Raw genomic sequence first — 19,928 nt, 5'->3', positions numbered from 1 at the left:
CTAATACTAACTTACTATATGCTAGGGCTTTTGTGTTTTTTCTCCTCCTAATCATTCTACAAGTAGGTATTGTTATTATTACTCCCCATTTTCCACACGTGGAAATTAAGTTAGAGAAGTTAAGTTTGCCCTAGTAGAAAAAGAATTCAAAAACAGGCAGTTTCATTTAAGGATATAGCTTTACAACATATTTAGTAAACATTAAAATACTGTGCATTACTGGCAACTGATGTAATTTGAGGCTCCAAATTCTAAGGAAAATTAAAGCCTTCATTATCTTTAAAAAACAAGAGAGAAAGGAAGAACAAAATTTTCCTACATTTAAACCAACATTAGCCTATTAATTTACAAAATAAAACTTGTGAGGTGTTTTATATCTCTAGGCAAGAGAGGATTTATCCAAAACTTACCTTTTAACTTCTCTATGCTGGACTCAATAGAAAATGAGAACAGTTTTAAGAAAATCCTGGTTTACGTCTATTAGCTAGTTTATATAAACCTATACCAAACTAGCTTTATGAATCCTGAAACTGGCTTAGATATTATTCATAACATGTGAAATTTAGCTGGGAACCAGAATGAAAATTCATCGAAAATCCTATTTGTAATCTTAGTAAAGGAAATTAATATTTTTGAGCTTCTACTAAATGTGCCAGGGACTATGGTTCCTTTCACATGTTGTCAAATTTAATTCTTACATCAAGTCATCAGAATAGGTTTTTGCTGTTTTTCAGCCACCAGAGTAAAAAATAAGTTATTGCTGATTACATTTAAAATTGCAAAACTACACGGGGCGCCTGGGTGGCTCAGTCGTTAAGCGTCTGCCTTCAGCTCAGGTCATGATCCCAGGGCCCTGGGATCGAGTCCCACATCGGGCTCCCTGCTTGGCAGGAAGCCTGCTTCTCGCTCTCCCACTCCCCCTGCTTGTGTTCCTGCTCTCACTATCTCTCTCTCTGTCAAATAAATAAATAAAATCTTAAAAAAAAAAAATTGCAAAACTACACAGCTGCTCTGGATTGCCCTTTTTACTAAAAATATAAATAAATACTACATAATTACAATTCAAACCATATACTTTGAAAGTTGCTTTATAGTTTATATTTTAGTAGAACAAAATTCTACTGTATTCTTTAATTATACTTAAGTGTGATACTGAAAACAACAGAACAAACCCAACCTAAAATAAACTAGCAGTAAATACATTACTAGTTGCAGTCCAGGAATAATTATTAACTCATTTCCCTAGGAAGTAATCATTTCACTCTAGCAAATAAATTTTTTTATCCTGAGGCAGAAATGGTACCTGGCTAATTTTTTTAAAGACAATTCATGGATACCATATTTAATATGTAAAATACTGGTATGAAATAACATCCAACACTGAACACATAAAAGTCCCATTATATAAACATAGTAAATACAATTCAGAAAACTACAATGTTTATAGCACCACTTCAGTTGCTATTTCTGTCTACAGCAGCAAACCCCTAAAACCCTGCATGCTTAATGATGCAAATGTTTGTTTACCCCCTTAGTTTCACCAATACTTTTATTGTTGGAATAAAATATTGAAAATACTAAAAGATTAACTACAAACCCTGTAAATACAGTGAAGGAGGGGGGGTATTCTGTCCCAGTAAAGAAGCCAAATCTGTTACAGACTATACCATTAAATGCACATCTGGCACAGGAGTAGCTCTATCTGAACAACTGTAAGTACACCCAGTAGCTCCTTAATAATCTACATGATCTAAGCAAAATCTACCCCCAAACATAAAGCTATTAAAATCATTTTTAAGGGCATATTTCCTATTCTAAAACCTTGCAGAAGAGCAAACAATTCTTATTCACCAATTGTCTTAAGAAATTTGAGAAGCCCCTCACCTCCATTCCTTAAAAAGGGCCATCAGTAACTTAATAAAGATGATATTTCATCTACTCTAAGTTAAATTCTTTATTTTTTCTTTATTAGCACACGTTCACATTTAAAGAGGGTTTTTTTTTTTGATGAAATGCAAATTTGAGTTTAAATTCTTAAAATGCAATGGGCCGCTGACGGGCTACACATTCTCTTTTTAAGCAAGCTTTCACAATGGCTTCCAAATTGTCTGATGCCAATATTCTGATTTTAGTGGTAAAAAGAAAAACCTAGTAAAATAAAGGCGCTCGAAAGGAATAGTCTATGGAATATAAAATCAGCCCATCTCCAAATAGAGTCTAATCTTATAACTACATGGCCACAATTTAAAAATATTTTTACTGCCATAGATTTGGCATCTATTGAAAAAATACACACGGCATGACTTTAGATTAATACAATGCTTTCTATGTTTTAAAATAAAAGAATGTTCAAAAACAGTCAGCAAATCTTACCACTCATTTTGTTTTTACAGTAGCAGCAGAGAACAAAATCCAACAAGGAAACAGCGTAGTACACGTTAACAGCTTTAATTGGAGAACGGTTCCGCTTTTTTTTTTTTTTGCAAAGCAGTGAGAGGAAAAGATCCTTTGACCGAGTCACGTGATGCTTATCACGTGATTTGCAGTGACCCGCGGAAAGGGAAGGGGGAAGCAAGCAAACATTCCCCGCTGCCAGGCTGCCAGCGTTTGGGATATAGTAAATGATTAAATGGTTTCTACTGCTGCTGCCTTGAATTTTGCGATCTTTCAGACTTCCTCGTGAACTAACCCAAAAGCTCATCGAAATACACGCACAGAAATACATATTTGATGTAAAACTGTATTTTTGTTTTCATTTTCCCTCCTATATAACGATAGGCATTATCTTCTCATTCAGTTTTTGCAGCCTGCTACTTCATTTATAAAGTTTAAGATATATATAACATTTATTAATTTAGAGGATTCGCTTGATGGATGGCATTCTTGCTCATGTCCATAAAATCTTAAAAGACAGGCCACCGTTCGGGATCAGAGCACTCTACCCAAGCTGCCCTGGAGATCAGGAAAGAGACCAAAGATGTTACAAGTGAGGGGAAGAAGACTGTAAGAACTTTTGGAGGTCTTTTCATTACTTTATGGTGCTATGTAAGCTAAGGAAATTTATTAATAGCTAATACAAATGTATAGGTAATGATAATGATTGTGATATATTTACAAGTTGCACAGTGGAAAAAAATAAATTTTGCTACCAAAAGATTTAAGTTTTAATAAAAGCTTCAATATTTTTTAGCAAGGCAGTTTACTGCTCTTCTTTGAGGCTGTTTCCTTTTTTTTTTTTTTTTTAAAGATTTTATTTATTTGACAGAGAGAGCACAAGCAGAGGAAGAGAGAGAGAAGCAGGCTCCCTGCTGAGCAAGGAGCCCGATGTGGGACTCGATCCCAGGACCCTGGGATCATGACCCAGGCGGAAGGCAGCCGCTTAACTGACTGAGCCACCCAGGCGTCCCTGAGGCTGTTTCCTTATGTAAAAAGGTTAAAATAGGCAACGTCACAGCATTGTTGTGAGAATCAGATTAGATATTAAAGTACTGAGTATACTGGTTGGCAATCTCAATAAATGATAACTATTATTATAAATAGAAGTGTGATTGCTCTGTGTTTCCAAAAATAATAATTATATATTGCAGAGTATGTCCCAGGCACCATTCGGAGTGATTTTCATGTGTTAACTCAGTCCTCACAATAACTGAAGTAGGCATCATTTGAGGTAGGGAAACTGAAGAAGAATGCATGCAGTTAAGTAACTTGCCAATGGCACACAATGAGGCAAAGCCAGGATTATCTAATGATAAGGCGATAGTTTAAAATAAAATATGTAAACCATATTCAAAGCCCCACTCTCCCAAGAATATGGAAAAGAACTAGCAAGAGATATAACCTGGAGCAGCAGGTTTCAATAAATACATGTCAGACACCCCAGAAGAGATAATGATGTGGGAAACAAAGGCAGAAGAAAAATTATTAAATTTCCTTACTACCTAGAGCCCACTGACAAGTCCTTGAAACAGGCATAGTGACATTCCTCTAAGGACTCAACTGCCTTGGTGTTAATACTTTGCTAAGAGCAAAAGGCAATTCTAATCTGACCCCCCTCATCCTGTAAGTCTACTTTAATGTATAAGAATTCCTTTGGAAACTTCCTTTATCTCTAAACCCTCCAAGATACGTGTTGGCAATCATCTCCCAAGCATATGCCCAACTGATATACACCTGAAGAGTCTCATGACTAAGGTTTTATTAGACAGTAATAAATGACCTTTTCCCAACAATAGCTAGCCCTCTCAAGGTCCTGGACACCTTGCTTCCAAAATTCCTTAGAGACTTACACTATCTCTAACCCCCTCCCAACTTGAAAGTATATAATGCGCCACTCCTCATGACCCCATCGCAGCTCTTTCTGCCCATGGGTCCTGTCCCCATGCTTTAATAAAATCACCTTTTTGCACCAAAGACGTCTCAAGAATTCTTTCTTGGCCGTGGGCTTCGAACCCTAATAACCTCTTTCCTACATCAGTAAGACACTAAAGGACCATTCTCAAAAGTGGCAAAGGGTAATTGTTAATTTCAAAGTTCCTACAGAAAGGCAAGGCTCCTGAAGAACAAGGCCTGAGAGTAAAGTGTGTCCTGGTCACAGTAGAATCTGCTTGTAAATGCTGAACTCAGCCTCTCAGCAAATCTAACCATGCCTCTGATCTTCAGCCCTTAAACAAAAAGCAAGCCCCGGCAGCCCGCTTCTTCATTTTCGCTCATGTTCTCACACAGCTATGTTTCCATTTCTTAACTCTTTCTTTAATTTGATGATTGCCTTCTCAATTCTTTCCACTGTGCTCACTAGAACCTTTTCCCTTACTACAAATAAATTCCCTTATATCCTCAACCTTTTCACAGAAGACCTGTTGATATATCTCCTTTAAATGAAATCTGGCTCCCCCCAGGATAATTTTTCTAGCAGCCCCTGGGAGCAGAGGATTCCCATTCTCTCCTGAGGCAGTTTCCAGATACCCCAAGGCTGCTTCCCATTACCACTGCTGTTCCTGTATCACACTCAAGTTTCTTTTTCCTTGAGATCATGTCATATGAGTAGATCACCCTCTACCCCTTTTCATTGCTGCCATGCTCAGTTCTCATTTATTGGGAACTATGGCACCATGTTCACAGTTTTTTCCCCTCTATCCCACTCTTGTCCATAAGCACAATGACTTCAATGTTCAAAAAATTTAGCCTCAAACTTTCTTGAACCTTTCCATTCTGTTTTTAGTAACCCATGTTCAAAGACACATATGTCCTGGAACTCACTTAGAATTCCACTATCTTCATCTTTGAAATCTCAGACTTTCATGTTTCAGTCTCTGGCCACCACATCTATCTTTCATCTCTTCCATTTCTCTTTCTTCTATGTTTTTTTCTCATAATGATTTCCCTTTCCTCTTGATTGAACACTGCCTTCATTGCCTGATTTCCTTTCCCATGGAAGTCTTCCTTTTACATCCCCTCCCCACAAAGTCCCCAATTTTAACCAGATAATTAACTTCTCTTAGATGTGAACTGTAGAAATCAAATGGTACTCAGACTGTCATGTTGGTAAATTTAGTTATCTCCAATCTCCAACCTCCAATCTCAGCCATCAGCATTGCTCAGGAATCCTTTCAGAAATTTATTCCTGGTTAATAGCCCATCCTGTTTTCTGAAGTGATTATCAGAGATCTCCACCACCCTTTAAAGACTTCCCCCAACCTGACCTCGATCACATATGTCAGCATGAATTTGAACTATTTCAGTATTTTTTTTTTAAATTTTATTTGACAGAGAGAGACAGCGAGAGAGGGAACACAAGCAGGGGGAGTGGGAGAGGGAGAAGCAGGCTTCCCGCTGAGCAGGGAGCCCTATGAGGGGCTCATGACCTGAGCCGAAGGCAGACGCTTAACGACTGAGCCACCCAGGCGCCCCACTGAACTATTTCAATATTATTTACAAACTTTTCTCACCTCTTTCTTCTATCTTCAGAAGAATCACTGTCCCTTCACTAAGTCAAAGCTATCTTGTTGCTTCTATTCTTGATCTGATTTCCATTTCGTCTTCCACTAGCTCTTTGCTCTACTGGTTATTTCTGTCCCATTCTCTATTTTCAACTCTTCTAACAAGATTTAGCTCTCCACCCTCATTATCCTCACAGTTGCAGTAGAGTTCTAATGCCCAGGATTAGTGACATGGTCCACACTTTCAAGAATTCTTCAGTTATAATAAGGACAATGTAAAATAGACATATTTCATGTTTCCTAAAGACCTTGTTAATTCAACAATGTGTATCAAACAATTTTCCCAGAGGAATAAACAAAGAGAAAGGATGCATCAAGAGCGTTACAATTACAGGAATGCATTATGCAGTGAAGAGCATATTCTTCATTATCCCTTTCTTACCTGATTATATGAGAATTCTAGCAAACTTAAAATGCACCTGCTTTTTATTTTCACAATACTGTCTCAAACATTTTGCAGAGGGTTCTCTTAAATCAATAGCCTGACATGTCACAGCAATTATTTGGATTTCCTGGTAACATTTTAACAGATTAACTATTAGCATTCTTGAACTACTGATTTTCAGGTAGATTTGTAAATACAAGCGCTAGGTGACACTTGGGTGACATTGTTTATATGCACTTATTGGGTACCAGGCACTGGTGTAAGTGCTTTACAGGTATTAGGTCATTTAATCCGCATAATATCCCTCTGAAGTGGGATATTATTTCCATTTTCTAGGTAAGAAAACTAAGATACAAAGAGATTAAGTAACTTTCAAGTTCTCACAGCTAGTAAGCCGTCAAAAGAATTGGGTGGTCTAGCTTTGAAATCTGTGTTCTTCACTTCACCACTACATTATGCTGCCTCTCTTGTTTAGGATATAACAAATATAACAAATTGTATTAAAATGAATGAGAAAACTGCAGCATAATAATACCAAAATTCACTTGAAGATAAACTACAAATAGAAAAGCACCAAACATTTGGATGGAAGACCCCACACAATACACCTCAAATATCTGCTAGTTACATATAATGATAACAAAGCAAAATGCACCCCAAATATATCTCACTGAAACTCTTGTGAAGACTCTAAAAGTTTTTAGTAAGTGAGGGATATCATATGGAAAACAGTGAGTTACTTAATACCTAACCCTGTTCCAAAAGTAACTTGAGGAGATTTAAGAGATACACACAGCAACAAAAAAAGCTAAAAAAAACCCCTCAAAATAACGTAACAAAACAAAACCCAAAACAAAGAGTTGACAAACTGAAGAAAAGGGAAAATTAATATAGAAAATATAAATAAGGAATAAGGCTGGTCTTAAGCCCTCTAGAGTTGGGCCATAAAACCTCTCTGGTTTGTATGAACTGAAATAAGATTAAAATTAAGACATCAAGGACTACACTGTCAAGCTAGTCCTTGTCTTCTGTAGATCAAGTGTCTCAAATTGCCATAGAGCATAGCCCCAATTATTTGGCTTGAAAAAAACTAAAGCAGGTATAACCCAATGCTGACTTCTCTCATATATAAAATTCAGTAATGCATCAATAAATGTCTAACTTTAAGCAATATACCCTCAAAAACAGTTGCAAAATAAACAGCTAACATAGTAAGACAGCTGAATCAGCTGACCTGCAGAAAGGGATTGTCAGCTATGAGGCAAATTAAAGTTGGAAGAGTTGACTTTCATTTCATAAACTTCTTTCTGGCAATAAATAAACAAGATCAGTGTTTATTAAGGCTGCTCTTAGACTGTAATCAGTCTGGGTCATTTGCATATTAGAAAATTTAAGAAGCAGACTCATTCAGCTCAGTGGTTTCAAATCATTAAGACATGAATTTAAGAGTGGGGATGTGAAATATATCTCATTCTACTCCTCTACAAATATATATCCAATTCTTCAAAAGACTGACTATGACTGTGATCCTGACTCTTGCGGCAGTATTAGGGGTACAGGTTCTGGATTAACATCTAAATAACATGTGTTAAGCTCATGCGGCTTAGACTGTAACTGATGCATGTCCATGTAGTCAAGGGACCTAGGAAAGGTCAGTGACATCTGCAACTAATCAAGTTCTCTATGGGAAGACTCCCTTGCTGGGGAGTAACTGACAATGACATATACAAATAATCTCAGGAAGATAAGGAGACCAAAGAATTAGAACCTATAACTTTGTGGGCACAAGTCAAACTTTGTTTCTTTTAAATCTCTCTGATTTGCTTGCCCACGTTTTTCCTCTTTCCCTTTTAGGGGCCTTAGTCACCTTGCAGATCTGGCCACATAGCATTTTCTTTTTCTATAATTTCCCTCTTTAGAATATTAAACTAAGGTATCAATTTAATAAAAGTTTTACTTCACATGGCTCATGCCAATACAAAGCAAATGTGAGGATCATCCTAAAACCAGGTATGTTTTTGGATTGACTGGGGTTGAGAGCTGCTGGATGAAGAGGCTAGATATTAGCTAGAGATTGGTCAACAGAACAGAGATATCTGTGTTCTGATGCAGTATTTCCCAAGTGTTTTGATTTATGTGCCAGTAAAATTTTAAACAAATTCTGGGGACTCATTAAGGTAATGAGCTTTTTATAAGGCTACATTATGACATTAAAGGGAAAGAAGGAAGAAATTAAGAACAGAAGGAAGTCTAATATATTATCGCATCATTCATAAAGAGTATTTTAACCTCAAAACAGAAGGGACTTCAGAGTTTAAAAAAAAAGGTCTTTAAATTAAATAAATTTAGCCTAATGAAAAACCGCTACATTACCCTAATTTTTCCCATTTCTTAGACGGTGAAGTGCCCCTAAATCTACAGACAAGGATTTGGGAATAACTCTTAGTAGTAAGAGAAATAAGGATTTGTTTTTGAGGCTGGTTAAGCTCTGGTGATGCAAGAGAGAGAAAAAAACAGAGTAGAGGCAGGATAACCATATTATCACCATCCAATCTAGAACACGCCTAAAAGTGAAAGAACAGCCTAAAAATCATTAGAATTACATAATTTGGAATAATTCTTTATTGATTGACAAATTGCTTTTATTACACTGAAGGACATGAAAAGTTCTATTAAAAATGTTAAAAAATAAAATGCTTTACTAAAAAACATATGCAAGTATATTAAAGAATATTTTATGGACTACTTCATATTGAGTATTTGGCTATTAGAGTAGTGTTAACGGAACAATTATTCTTAGTACATATCCATGTATTTTAGTCAATCTGTTAGCTGTATCCATCTCTTAATTCCGTATCTCTGGTGTATGACTGAAAAATTTTTTTCAATATAGTCTCATTTTTAATTTTTTCATAAAACTGCCTGCAACCGTTATATTTTATGGTTAATAACTTTGAAACTATCGATACCTTCAATTGACTCTTTTCTGTAATATTTTAACACTACAATATTTATATTCAGAGAATACTATGATTCTTAGGTGCCATCTGGTAAGCTGGGAGCCAATTCTGCCAAGTAGAGGATATTTTTAATACTATTTTTTTTTTCTTATTGAAATGTGTAAATATTTCACTCCAAATATATTCACTGGAACTATAATACCTTCAAAATTCTAACAAACAAAACTCACTGAATTGTCTCTATGCTTTTTTTGAATATTTTACCAAATTTAGATTTTTAAAAAAGATTTTATTTATTTATTTGACAGAGAGAGACACAGCGAGAGAGGGAACACAAGCAGGGGGAGTGGGAGAGGGAGAAGCAGGCTTCCCGCGGAGCAGGGAGCCCGATGAGGGGCTCAATCCCAGGACCCTGGGATCATGACCTGAGCCTAAGGCAGACACTTAGCAACTAAGCCACCCAAGGACCCCTAGATTTTTTTTTAGTTCACTGTTGCTAAAAGGGTTTATTGCAAAATAAAAAAAAGCACTACCAATATTAAGCAGTTATAGATTTATACAATAAATGACAAAACCATTCAGATCTTTTTTCCCCATATATTCTGTGGCAGCGATATTTAGATTTTATTTCCTCCATGTATTTTACATTCATCTAACCTGTATGCTTCCCACAGGTCACCTCCAACCAGTGGCCTCATAATGCCAAGTGGCCAGCAGGGGCAGCAGCATCACATACTTCTTCAGTAGCCACCACCACCAGGAGACTGGAAGGTGTTAGCAGACCCTAGCCCTCTATATCTAAGAACACTTTATTTTACTTCTAACTACCTTAACTGCTATCTTTGGACTTGCTTCTGGTAAGGGTCAGAAAAAAGAAACCATTTACTCTAAAAAAAAAACAAAAAAGGGGCGCCTGGGTAGCTCAGTCGTTAAGCGTCTGCCTTCGGCTCAGGTCATGATCCCAGGGTCCTGGGATCGAGCCCCACACTGGGCTCCCTGCTCGTCAGGAAGCCTGCTTCTCCCTCTCGCTCTCCCCCCTGCTTGTGTTCCCTCTCTCGCTGTGTCTCTCTCTGTCAAATAAATAAATTAAAAAAAAAATCTTAAAAAACAACAAAAAAACAAAAAAACAAAAAACAAAAGAAACCATTTACTCTGGTTGCCTGTAAGATTTAATCATAGGTTAAAGTGAAAACAAGAGATGGATATACTGCTTACTAGAGGAAATCATGGCAGAAGCTGGAAATATAAAATGGCAGACAGTCGACTAGATGCATCACAGCTTATATTAATGGAACTACTAATTATACTCTGTTAAACAATGAAAAGTCTGGAACAAATGTTAAACTGGTTACACAAATGTAAAACTGGGACTGTCCTAGACAAACTGGGACCAATAAAGTCACCCTATTTTTTTTTTTTTTAAAGATTTTATTTATTTATTTGACAGAGAGATAGAGAGCACAAGTAGGCAGAGGGAGAGGGAGAAGCAGGCTCTCCGCTGAGCAGGGAGCCAGACCCAGGACCCCAGGATCATGACCTGAGTCGAAGGCAGCCGCTCAACTGACTGAGCCACCCAGGCGCCCCTAAAGTCACCCTATTAATAGTAGATGCCTATTTGATAAGTCTACAAAACACCTGGTAATATTTGTTCACTTGAGGCAGGCAATTAGCACAGGACTTGAGTCTAGAAATTTAACAAGTTGCTGATCGTAATTTGGGAACAGAATGAGGCAGAGAGCTACAGAAGAAAGAGAAAAGATCAAGGTCATTATTCACTGCTTAGATGTTTAGGGGCATTTCCCAGGAAAATATATTATTCTTTTTTAAGGTTGGATAAAGTAGACTGCTTAAATTAGGGGCCTAAGTAGGATTCAGAATTATGGGTAATTTCATTTATCTGTGTACAGCTAATTGAAAATTTCTATAATTAGATTTGCTAAGCATTTAGATTAGTGATAAGCATACCAAGTAGAAAAAGTTTGAAGAATGACATATCATGGTTAGAATTTATCTTTAGCACTAAACTGAACTGTACAGATAAAAAACTTGCAGTAGATGTATTTATCAAGTACCTATTTCTAAAGAAGTTATTTTCAGTGTTCTTGTTTAGAAAGCTACAAAGGCTGTGACATTAATGTACATAGATGCAGCAGGCTGTGGACACTATTTTTAGTATCAGTCTAATGTGAACAATGATGAATCATTCTTTGTTATTCTAGTAGGAAATAGTGCTTGGGTTTTACTGCAGCACATTAGATTAACTATCTCTCAATAACTGCACACCCACATGCTGACATCACACTGGCAGTGATACGGATCAATGACGCAAATCCTGTCAGGATCAAACATTAAGGCCACAGCGGTTGAAAAAAAAAATGCCCACATGACAGAGCAGACCAGTCATCCAACATGCACAGACTGCATTAAATCAGAATTGCTGATGTTAAAAAGGGTTGTGATAGGTTCTTTTCACATAATTGCTAAGCTTTTTAATTTTAATTATAGATTTCCCATATCATCGACTCTATATTTATCTTTAAGTTTCCTCACAGCTTCTGTGATTTAAGGTCTGGACCTTTTAAAACACGTCTTAAGGTTCTACCAGCCACATGAGTTACCTGGAAAATGGCCTCTGTAGCCAATCTTTAGACCGATCTTCTGCAGAATATGCCACCATTTATTAAGCTTTTTATATAACATGTTGTGCCTGACAAATAACATTTATATTTAGATTTGGAGCTACAAAGAACTACTACATTCTGTGGCCTCACAATTTACTGCTACCTCAGAGTCTCTTTTACACTGTCATCTTCTTTGGGCTTTCACTATTTTTAGTTTTACTGACATCAAAATAATTGATTTTTTTGAATAGATTTTTTTTTTTTTAACAGACGGATTGGAAAAGATGGTTTATTAGAGTAACTATATATGAGGTTTCAAAATATCTTCTCCCTGCATTAGCCCACCTTGAATTAGAGATCTCCTGTCCCGTAACAGGAACAGAACTTATCTCTGGAGGCTTGCCACAGAATGTTCACATCCTCCTGTACGGTCTTCTGGGAAGAAATTAAGCCTCTACGCTTAAACACTAACATTCTTTCTCCTCAAAGACTATCGTTTTCCAGGAGAACTGGAAAGCTGAAGGGAGATGAGAGCTGGAGGTAGTTTAATAACCTTTTGTTCTATCATCATTAATCTGACATAATCACACTAACTTGAAAACATGCCAAGGATCCTTTCCCATGCTCTCGGGCACTTGCTTTCATGTTGTTTCCTATGAGAAGTTGGTTTTGTTTTGTTTTTTTTTTTTAAAGGAAAAGCACAGGTTCTCCCTTATTCTTAGGTTGGTTTGTTTTTTAAAAACTATTAATCATCTGAAAGAAATATTTGAAGACATAAAAATTACTGAAATAGTTGTCTTTGTGATTCTTTTTGGAGGGTAATCTTTAAATCTAGATTTTTCATAGCAGAAGCTAAATGCTGTTTCATAACTGAAGACACTGCTGTACTTTTTCACTATACATCAACTTTCATCAGGAGAAGACGTGGACTATAAGGTCTTATTTTTCTGTCATGATTTATATAATTTTGATCATTTGCTGTTGGCCACTATTTTACCCTACTCATTCCAACCTTCTCAGGGCAAGTCCCCACCAGATAACATGATCTTAAATGGGAAAAAGGAGATTAAAAACTCACTGTGTTGATGGCTTGCTAAAGACTATGAAGAGAGGATAAAACACCCACAAGAGCAAAGACAGAAATAGAGGCCTCATGTCCCTTTCATTTTCTTCAGATTCAAGCATTACCAGACTGGGAAGTAAAGAGTCTTACTTATGTAGATCATTTATGATGAGGTTAAGCCGAGAAAGGTAGGAGACGGGGCTTTTCCCAGGCTCTTAGCTTGTGGTCATAAAACATTTTGGAGATATTCAAATTGCAGGTTTGGGACCTTCCTTTTCCACCTTGTCTCTCAACTGTACAGTTTCTCCCCCAAAGCAACCATTCTTTGCTTCTTATAAATCCTTTCAGAGATAGTCTATGCATATAAAAGCAACTATATGTATATTCTTTTAAAAATACAAATGATAGGGGTACCTGGGTGGCTCAGTTGGTTAAACATCTGCCTTCGGCTCAGGTCATGATCTCAGGGTCCTGGGATCAAGCCCAGCATCAGGCTTCTTGCTCAGCGGGGAGTATGCTTCTCCCTCTCCCCTTGCCACTTCCCCCTGCTCATGCGCCTTCTCTCTCTCTCTCAAATAAATGAAATCTTTATTTAAAAAATACAAATGATAGTATACTATATACTGTTCTGCACCTTAATAATATAGCTTAGAGATCTTTCCATATTGGTACACATGGAGGGCTGCTTCACTTCTTAATAGCTGCATCATATTTCACTGTAACAACGTACCATAATTTATTGAACTATTCCCCTATTGATAGGCATTCAAGTTATTTTCAACCTTTTACTATTACAAACAATGCTGAGTATCTCTGTATAAACATCATTTCATAAATGTGTTAGTATATCTGTAGTATAAATTATTAGAAGTGAAACTGCCGTATCAGAGAATTTACATTTTCGACATTACCAAATCTGAGTTTGTACTAATATATGTTCTCCTCAACACATCCTTACTAGTAGTTATCAAACTTTTGATATTTGCCAATCTGAAAGGTGAAAACAGTGTCTCAATATAGTTTAGTTTGCATTTTCTTATGAGTTAGGTTGAATATCCATATTAAACATTTAAGAAGACCATTTATTTTTCCTTTTCTGACATCTGGGACTACCATCAGCCCACTGATTCTCAGGCCTTTGGTTTGAACTGAGTTTTACCACCAACTTTTCTGGTTCTCTAGCTTGCAGAAGGCAGATCATGAAAAGTTCTTGGCCTTCATAAACATGTAAGCTAATTGCTATAAGAAATCTCTCCTTATATATCCTATGTATATCCTATTGCTTCTGCTTCTCTGGACAGTCCTGGCTAGTACACATTCCAAGCCTTTCTTATGAGCAAGAGCAATAAAACCAAAAGGCATTTTCAACCTTACACGCTCATCATTTCCACCTTTCTACCCAAACCAATTCTTTTTTCTTCTGTATTATTTAGCATAGTAAAGGGTACTCTCATTTATCTTTCTGTTCAACTGACTGGGAAAACTGTAAATCATCCTAGTCTCTTCTCACGCCCTACATTGAGCCCTCATATCTCGTCATCATTACTATTCTTTTTGGTTACTTCCCTGCTTAAAATCCTCAGTGGCTCCCTGTTCCTTTCAGGATAAAACCTAAACAAATTTTTTTAAAGATTGATTGATTGATTGATTGATTTGTCAGAGAGAGAGAGAGAGCACAAGCAAGGGGAGTGGCAGGCAGAGGCAGGAGAAACAGGCTCCCTGCTGAGCAAGGTGCCCGATATGGGACTTGATCCCAGGACCCTGGGATTATGATCTGAGCCGAAGGCAGACGCTTAAAGACTGAGCCACCCAGGCATCCCAAAATCTAAAATTTTTGGCATGACATATGAAGGTATTTGTAACAAAGCCTTTGTTTCCATTTTTAGTCTCATTTCCAGACACCCCTGTATGTATAATGTTCTCTAATCTCTCTTTCTCATCATACCTTTTTGGTCTCCTCTAATGTCTGTGCACTATGCCTTTGCACAGGTGATTCCTTCTGCCTCTAAGATATTTCTCTATTTTTTTCCTCATGGCTAAATTTTCTATTTCTTTATGCATCAACTTTTCCTGGAAGCACTCAACGACTATTCCAAGCTGTGTTAGGTATTCCTTCTCTGGCCTCCCACATATATTTGGGCATACCTAATTCCATCATAGTACATATTTTGCTCTGTTTTAACTGTGGATTACTTGCCCGTTTCCCTTAGTCAGCTGTGAGGCAGGGTCTAAGTTTCTCAAATGGCTGTCAAGAATTGAGTTGTCCTTCAGGACAGCAAAAGAGATTTAGGGCAAATTTTGTTTCCAGGAAAAGAACATGCATTTAGTTATTCTCTTCTGTGTTCTGGCAAGTGACTAGGTATGGAAGACTGAGTACAAAAGGGTAAGGAATTCCAATATATTAAGATGCTTAAAAATGTGACAATATAGAAACGATGATCTTTCATTGTAATGATGAAGGGATTTTCCAAAAATGGTGAGAGATTATATGATAAAACGAAGCAGGAGGGGATGTTGAATACAGAGAACTTTGTTGATCCATAGAGAAAAAAAACAGGATTTGATTAAAATTTAATCTCTAAAAGTGAATCAACATTTTTAAATTGTTAGTGTACAGGTTTTGGGATCAGAATTCTATATTTAAATTATGACTGGCAAACCTCTGGAGCCTTAGAGCAATTAATACATACCTGCAAGAAAACTGTCTACCACCACCATTATTATGTTACTGCATGACTCTTATGGTTAATGGCGACATGTCTGGATGTGCCTTCATATAATACCACAGTCACAGTCAGGGCACAAGCCAAACTTCTGTAGACATAGGAAGGGGCTTTCTAAGAAATGAAATTGTATTGATTGCCATAACAGAGGAAATGAGAATTGTGAGGATGAGTCCTAGTTAAGCTGGAAGAGAGAATGATTTTTCCATCTCTCTGTATCTAGGGAAATAGTAAAAATTACATTAAACACGTTGTCATATAAGAAAAGGATGTTTTTGTTTCCTGGGTTACTCTCTGCAGATGGTACAAGGGTTATGTAAATTCATGGTAGTCTCTATAACTTTATATATAAATGTTCTCTGAACATCCTAGCCTCGCCTTATCTCAGCTGTGCTTTGGGCAAAAATTAGAAAGGTTTATGCCTTTGTTAGAATGCTTAATTAACACTTCTCTTGAGTCCAAAATTGTGGTTGTAGCTACTACAAGGTTAAACTAAGGTAAATCTCTGTATTTGTAATTCAGTTGCCCTTCTCACCAGGATATCTTTCTACTGAAGCTAACTTTGTCTGGTTTTTATTTAATAAGGAAGGGCATCTTTCTAAGACATTCTTTCATAGGGTTAGGAAAATGTATGCAGAACACAAAGTAGGTCTGCAGTAATACTGGTTTCTTTCCCTAGCAGCCCTTCACAGAATGGTTTGGCTAAATAGAGAGGATCCAAACAAATATATCTTCCTCCATAAATACAGTCTGGCTTATACTGATACATTTTTGGGGTTGACAAAATCCTCAACATCTAAAGTTTTTTTGCCCCAGGTTTCTTATATGTCCTTCTGAATGTCAGAATTCTTTAAGTCAGCTCCATATTATATCAAATTTATACATTTCTTCTACCCCCTTAACTTTTAAAAATTGTCAGACTATTATGTACTTATAAGCTTAGTAGTCCCATGTTTTAGTTTTTACTAATTAAAACATCCACTTATCTGCACCAAAATACATTATATGGTTCACCATTTTCCTTAATGAGCATAAGGCCTCAGCTCTAAAGAAAATAATCTATAAATTTTTAAAAATGAAAGTTGGGCTAAATAATTTAAAAGAGGCTAAAACATCACTTATATGATTATTTAGGCAATTAATATTATAATCAATATTATAATTGATAATTTTGATAGTCAAAATTACCGAATTATATAGAATGTATAAGGAAGAAAAACTCCTGTAATCCTACCATACAGGGAGACAGGCACTTGAAGGAAATGTGCCAAAAATTTTTTTGATGCATATGTATTCATTAAAAGTAATATTTTTCCTAATTACAAAAAAAGCTAATTCTGTTCATATCCTTAATGTATAATCAAATAAATGGCCTTCAAGATTCAAGTCTTAATTAAATAAAGCCACTAATTAAGAAGAATTTTTAACGTTCCACTTGGGGAGGTAAAAAGTAAAGAATGGAATGCATCCTTTGAGTGTCCTAACCCCCAGGACTGATTTGGGTGCTCCTGCTATGAGCTTCCATAACACCCTTCCTGTTCTTTTCCATCACAGCACTTCTCTCATTATATTGAATTCCTTAACTGTTCGTCTTCCCTAGGAGACTGTAAACTTTGCGAGGGGCGGGGATAAGGTCTATCCTTATTTACTCATCACTAAATATTCAGTTTTGCAATAGTGACCGTACATACTAAATTCACAATAATTTGCTAAATAAAAGAATGAGTTTAAAAAGAACCTCCAAACTATAATCTAGGGTAAGCAGTTTATCAACTCAATTTTCTAAATAATCCACACTCCAGTACAATCTGTATTAATGTTTATAATGATTCTGAATTGTTTTCTGTATCTGTTTACCAAGGTTAAATGTGTAAACATTTTCAGTAAAATGACTTGGAAAAAAGCTTTCTGCTTTTCAGTCAATCAGAAAGGTATTTTTAAAGAACACCCTGTGCTAGGTTCAAGTTTAAAACACACTTTTATGCCTACAGTTATTCACTCTAATATCATGTTCAGCAAAAATATCTTAAAGCCAGTTGATGAAGATTTCTTCTCCAAAAGATGAGAAGATAGATATGTGTGTACATGCTCCTGTGTGATTTTTATAAGAAGAAACAACGTGAACAAAGATATGAAGGGGGTATTGGCAAGAAATATGTAGAGACTAAGGTATCTATGAATCCTGGAATATTTGGAGTGGAAGATTTCTGTATGTAAAGCTGGAAGTAAAAGTTGGAACCAGGGATGGAGTGCCTAGAAAATTAGGCTAAGGGTTCTATACTACAGAAAATGGGAGAAGGCAAGGTTTTCTGATTTTTAGCATAGTAATGAAAAAAAGGCCAGTTGTAGAAATAAACATGCAAAAGTGACACAGACCTTTCTGTAAATAAATTTGGGTCCTAATCCATGTGGGACTAATGTTCTTAAAAGATCATAAAACTACTCAGTTAGGTGTAATACATGCCTAAATGGATTTTCATGACAATTTTTTAATTTTATTTTAAGGATTATTTATTTATTTGACAGAGAGAGGCACAGTGAGACAGGGAACACAAGCAGGGGGAGTGGGAGAGGGAGAAGCAGGCTTCCCGCTGAGCAAGGGAGCCCGATGCAGGGCTCGATCCCAGGACCCTGGGATCATGACCTGAGCCGAAGGCAGACGTTTAACTGACTGAGCCACCCAGGCACCCCTTTCATGACAATTTTTAATCAAATCTGGTTAGGAAGCTTGGTTCTCTAACGTGGCTACAATTTCCCCAGTTCACACGTCTAGTTAGGCAGATTTTATCAAATCGCATTATCTCCATCTCACTTAAGAGGTAATTGCTTCATATAGCTAGTTCTCAACTTATTAGCAAGTGAACTGTCAAGATAGATATTTCAAATCCAGAATGCACTAATTGCTCTCAACTTCTGAATGGTTGTAAGGTTCTGCTATAAATAGTCACCAATAAAAACTGATATGGCCTAAAATGTAGTTACAATACCGTGCACATAAAATGACAAGAAAAGTGGAATGACCTTTTACTATTGATTACTATAAAATATATTTGAATGGGGATGCCTGGGTGGCTCAGTCGGTTAAGCATCTGCCTTTGGCTCAGGTCATGATCCCAGGGTCCTGGGATCGAGTCCCACATCAGGCTCCCTGCTCTGCAGGGAGCCTGCTTCTCCCTCTGCCTCTGCCCCTCTCTCTGTCTCTCATGAATAAATAAAATCTTAAAAAATATATATATTTGAGGGGGGGGCGGAGCAAGATGGCGGAGGAGTAGGAGACCTGGATTCCGTCTCCTCTCAGGAATTCAGCTGGATAGGGATCAAACCATTCTGAGCACCTACAAACCCAACAGGAGATCGAAGAAAGGAATAGCAACAACTCTCTGAACAGAAAAGCGACCACTTTCTGGAAGGTAGGATGTGCGGAGAAGTGAATCCGAGGCGATATTCGGGAGGATAGACGGCGGGGGAGGGGCCTCCCACAGCCACTTCTGGCAAGTGATAGAGCCGCGGAGCACAAAATCGGAACTTTTAAAAGTCTGCTCCTCCGAGGGACGTCACTCTGGTGGCTAAGCGGGGGGTGGAGCCCTCCGGGACAGTGTGGTCTCAGGACCCTCGGGGTCACAGAAAGACTGGGGGTGCCTGAGTGCGGCAGAGCTCCCAGGTAACGGAGCAGGGAAGCCGGCTGCAGAGGCGGAGCCCAGGCGCGGGCTCTCACTCGGGGTTGCCATAAACTGTGATCCGAGGCACAGTCGGGCCCCTGCTCCTCCAGCAGGGACCCAACAAGCGGCAGATCCGGGGAGACTCCCCTTCCTCCCCCGGGAGGAGCCGCGCGGGAGTGCACGGCAGGGATCTGCTGGCTTTGGAGACTCCACCCGGGGTCGGGTGCCAGAGATAGAAACACGGGGTCACAGGCCGGGTGAGCATGGAGTGCAGCCGGAGACTGGGGAGACGGGAGTGACTGACGGCTTTTCTCTGGGGGCTCACTGAGAAGCGGGGCCCCGAGTTCTCCGCTCCTCCGGGGCAGAGATTGGGAGGCTGCCATGTTCACTGTCCGCCTCCAAAGCTGTACGGAAAGCTTGCAGGAAACAAAAGCCCCGGAGAGCAAACCCGAGCAGATTACTTAGCCGGGAGGGGGCAAGGGCGGGGCAATTCCGCCTCCGGCAGAGACATTTGGAAACCA

At 37.8% G+C, this 19,928-nt stretch overlaps 1 protein-coding gene across 2 annotated transcripts in view; it reads right to left on the bottom strand.

Annotated features, from left to right (window-relative positions):
* Positions 1–19,928, bottom strand: part of FNDC3A (fibronectin type III domain containing 3A) — a 164,101-nt gene that overhangs the window by 75,777 nt on the left and 68,396 nt on the right. The window contains exon 1 of one of the 2 annotated variants that reach the window (XM_044913555.1): positions 2,374–2,404. The exons of the other annotated variant lie outside the window; for it this stretch is intronic. Coding sequence (XP_044769490.1) covers positions 2,374–2,380 — 7 coding nt within the window. The 5' untranslated portion in view covers positions 2,381–2,404. Of the gene's footprint in view, positions 1–2,373; positions 2,405–19,928 lie in introns of those variants that run through there. 2 annotated transcript variants of the gene reach the window in all.

The sequence above is a fragment of the Neomonachus schauinslandi genome, chromosome 3, assembly GCF_002201575.2.
Source record: "Neomonachus schauinslandi chromosome 3, ASM220157v2, whole genome shotgun sequence".
Classification (NCBI taxonomy): Eukaryota; Metazoa; Chordata; class Mammalia; order Carnivora; family Phocidae; genus Neomonachus; species Neomonachus schauinslandi.
Note: the sequence above shows the minus strand (reverse complement) of the source record. Positions and strands in the feature narration are given on the sequence as shown.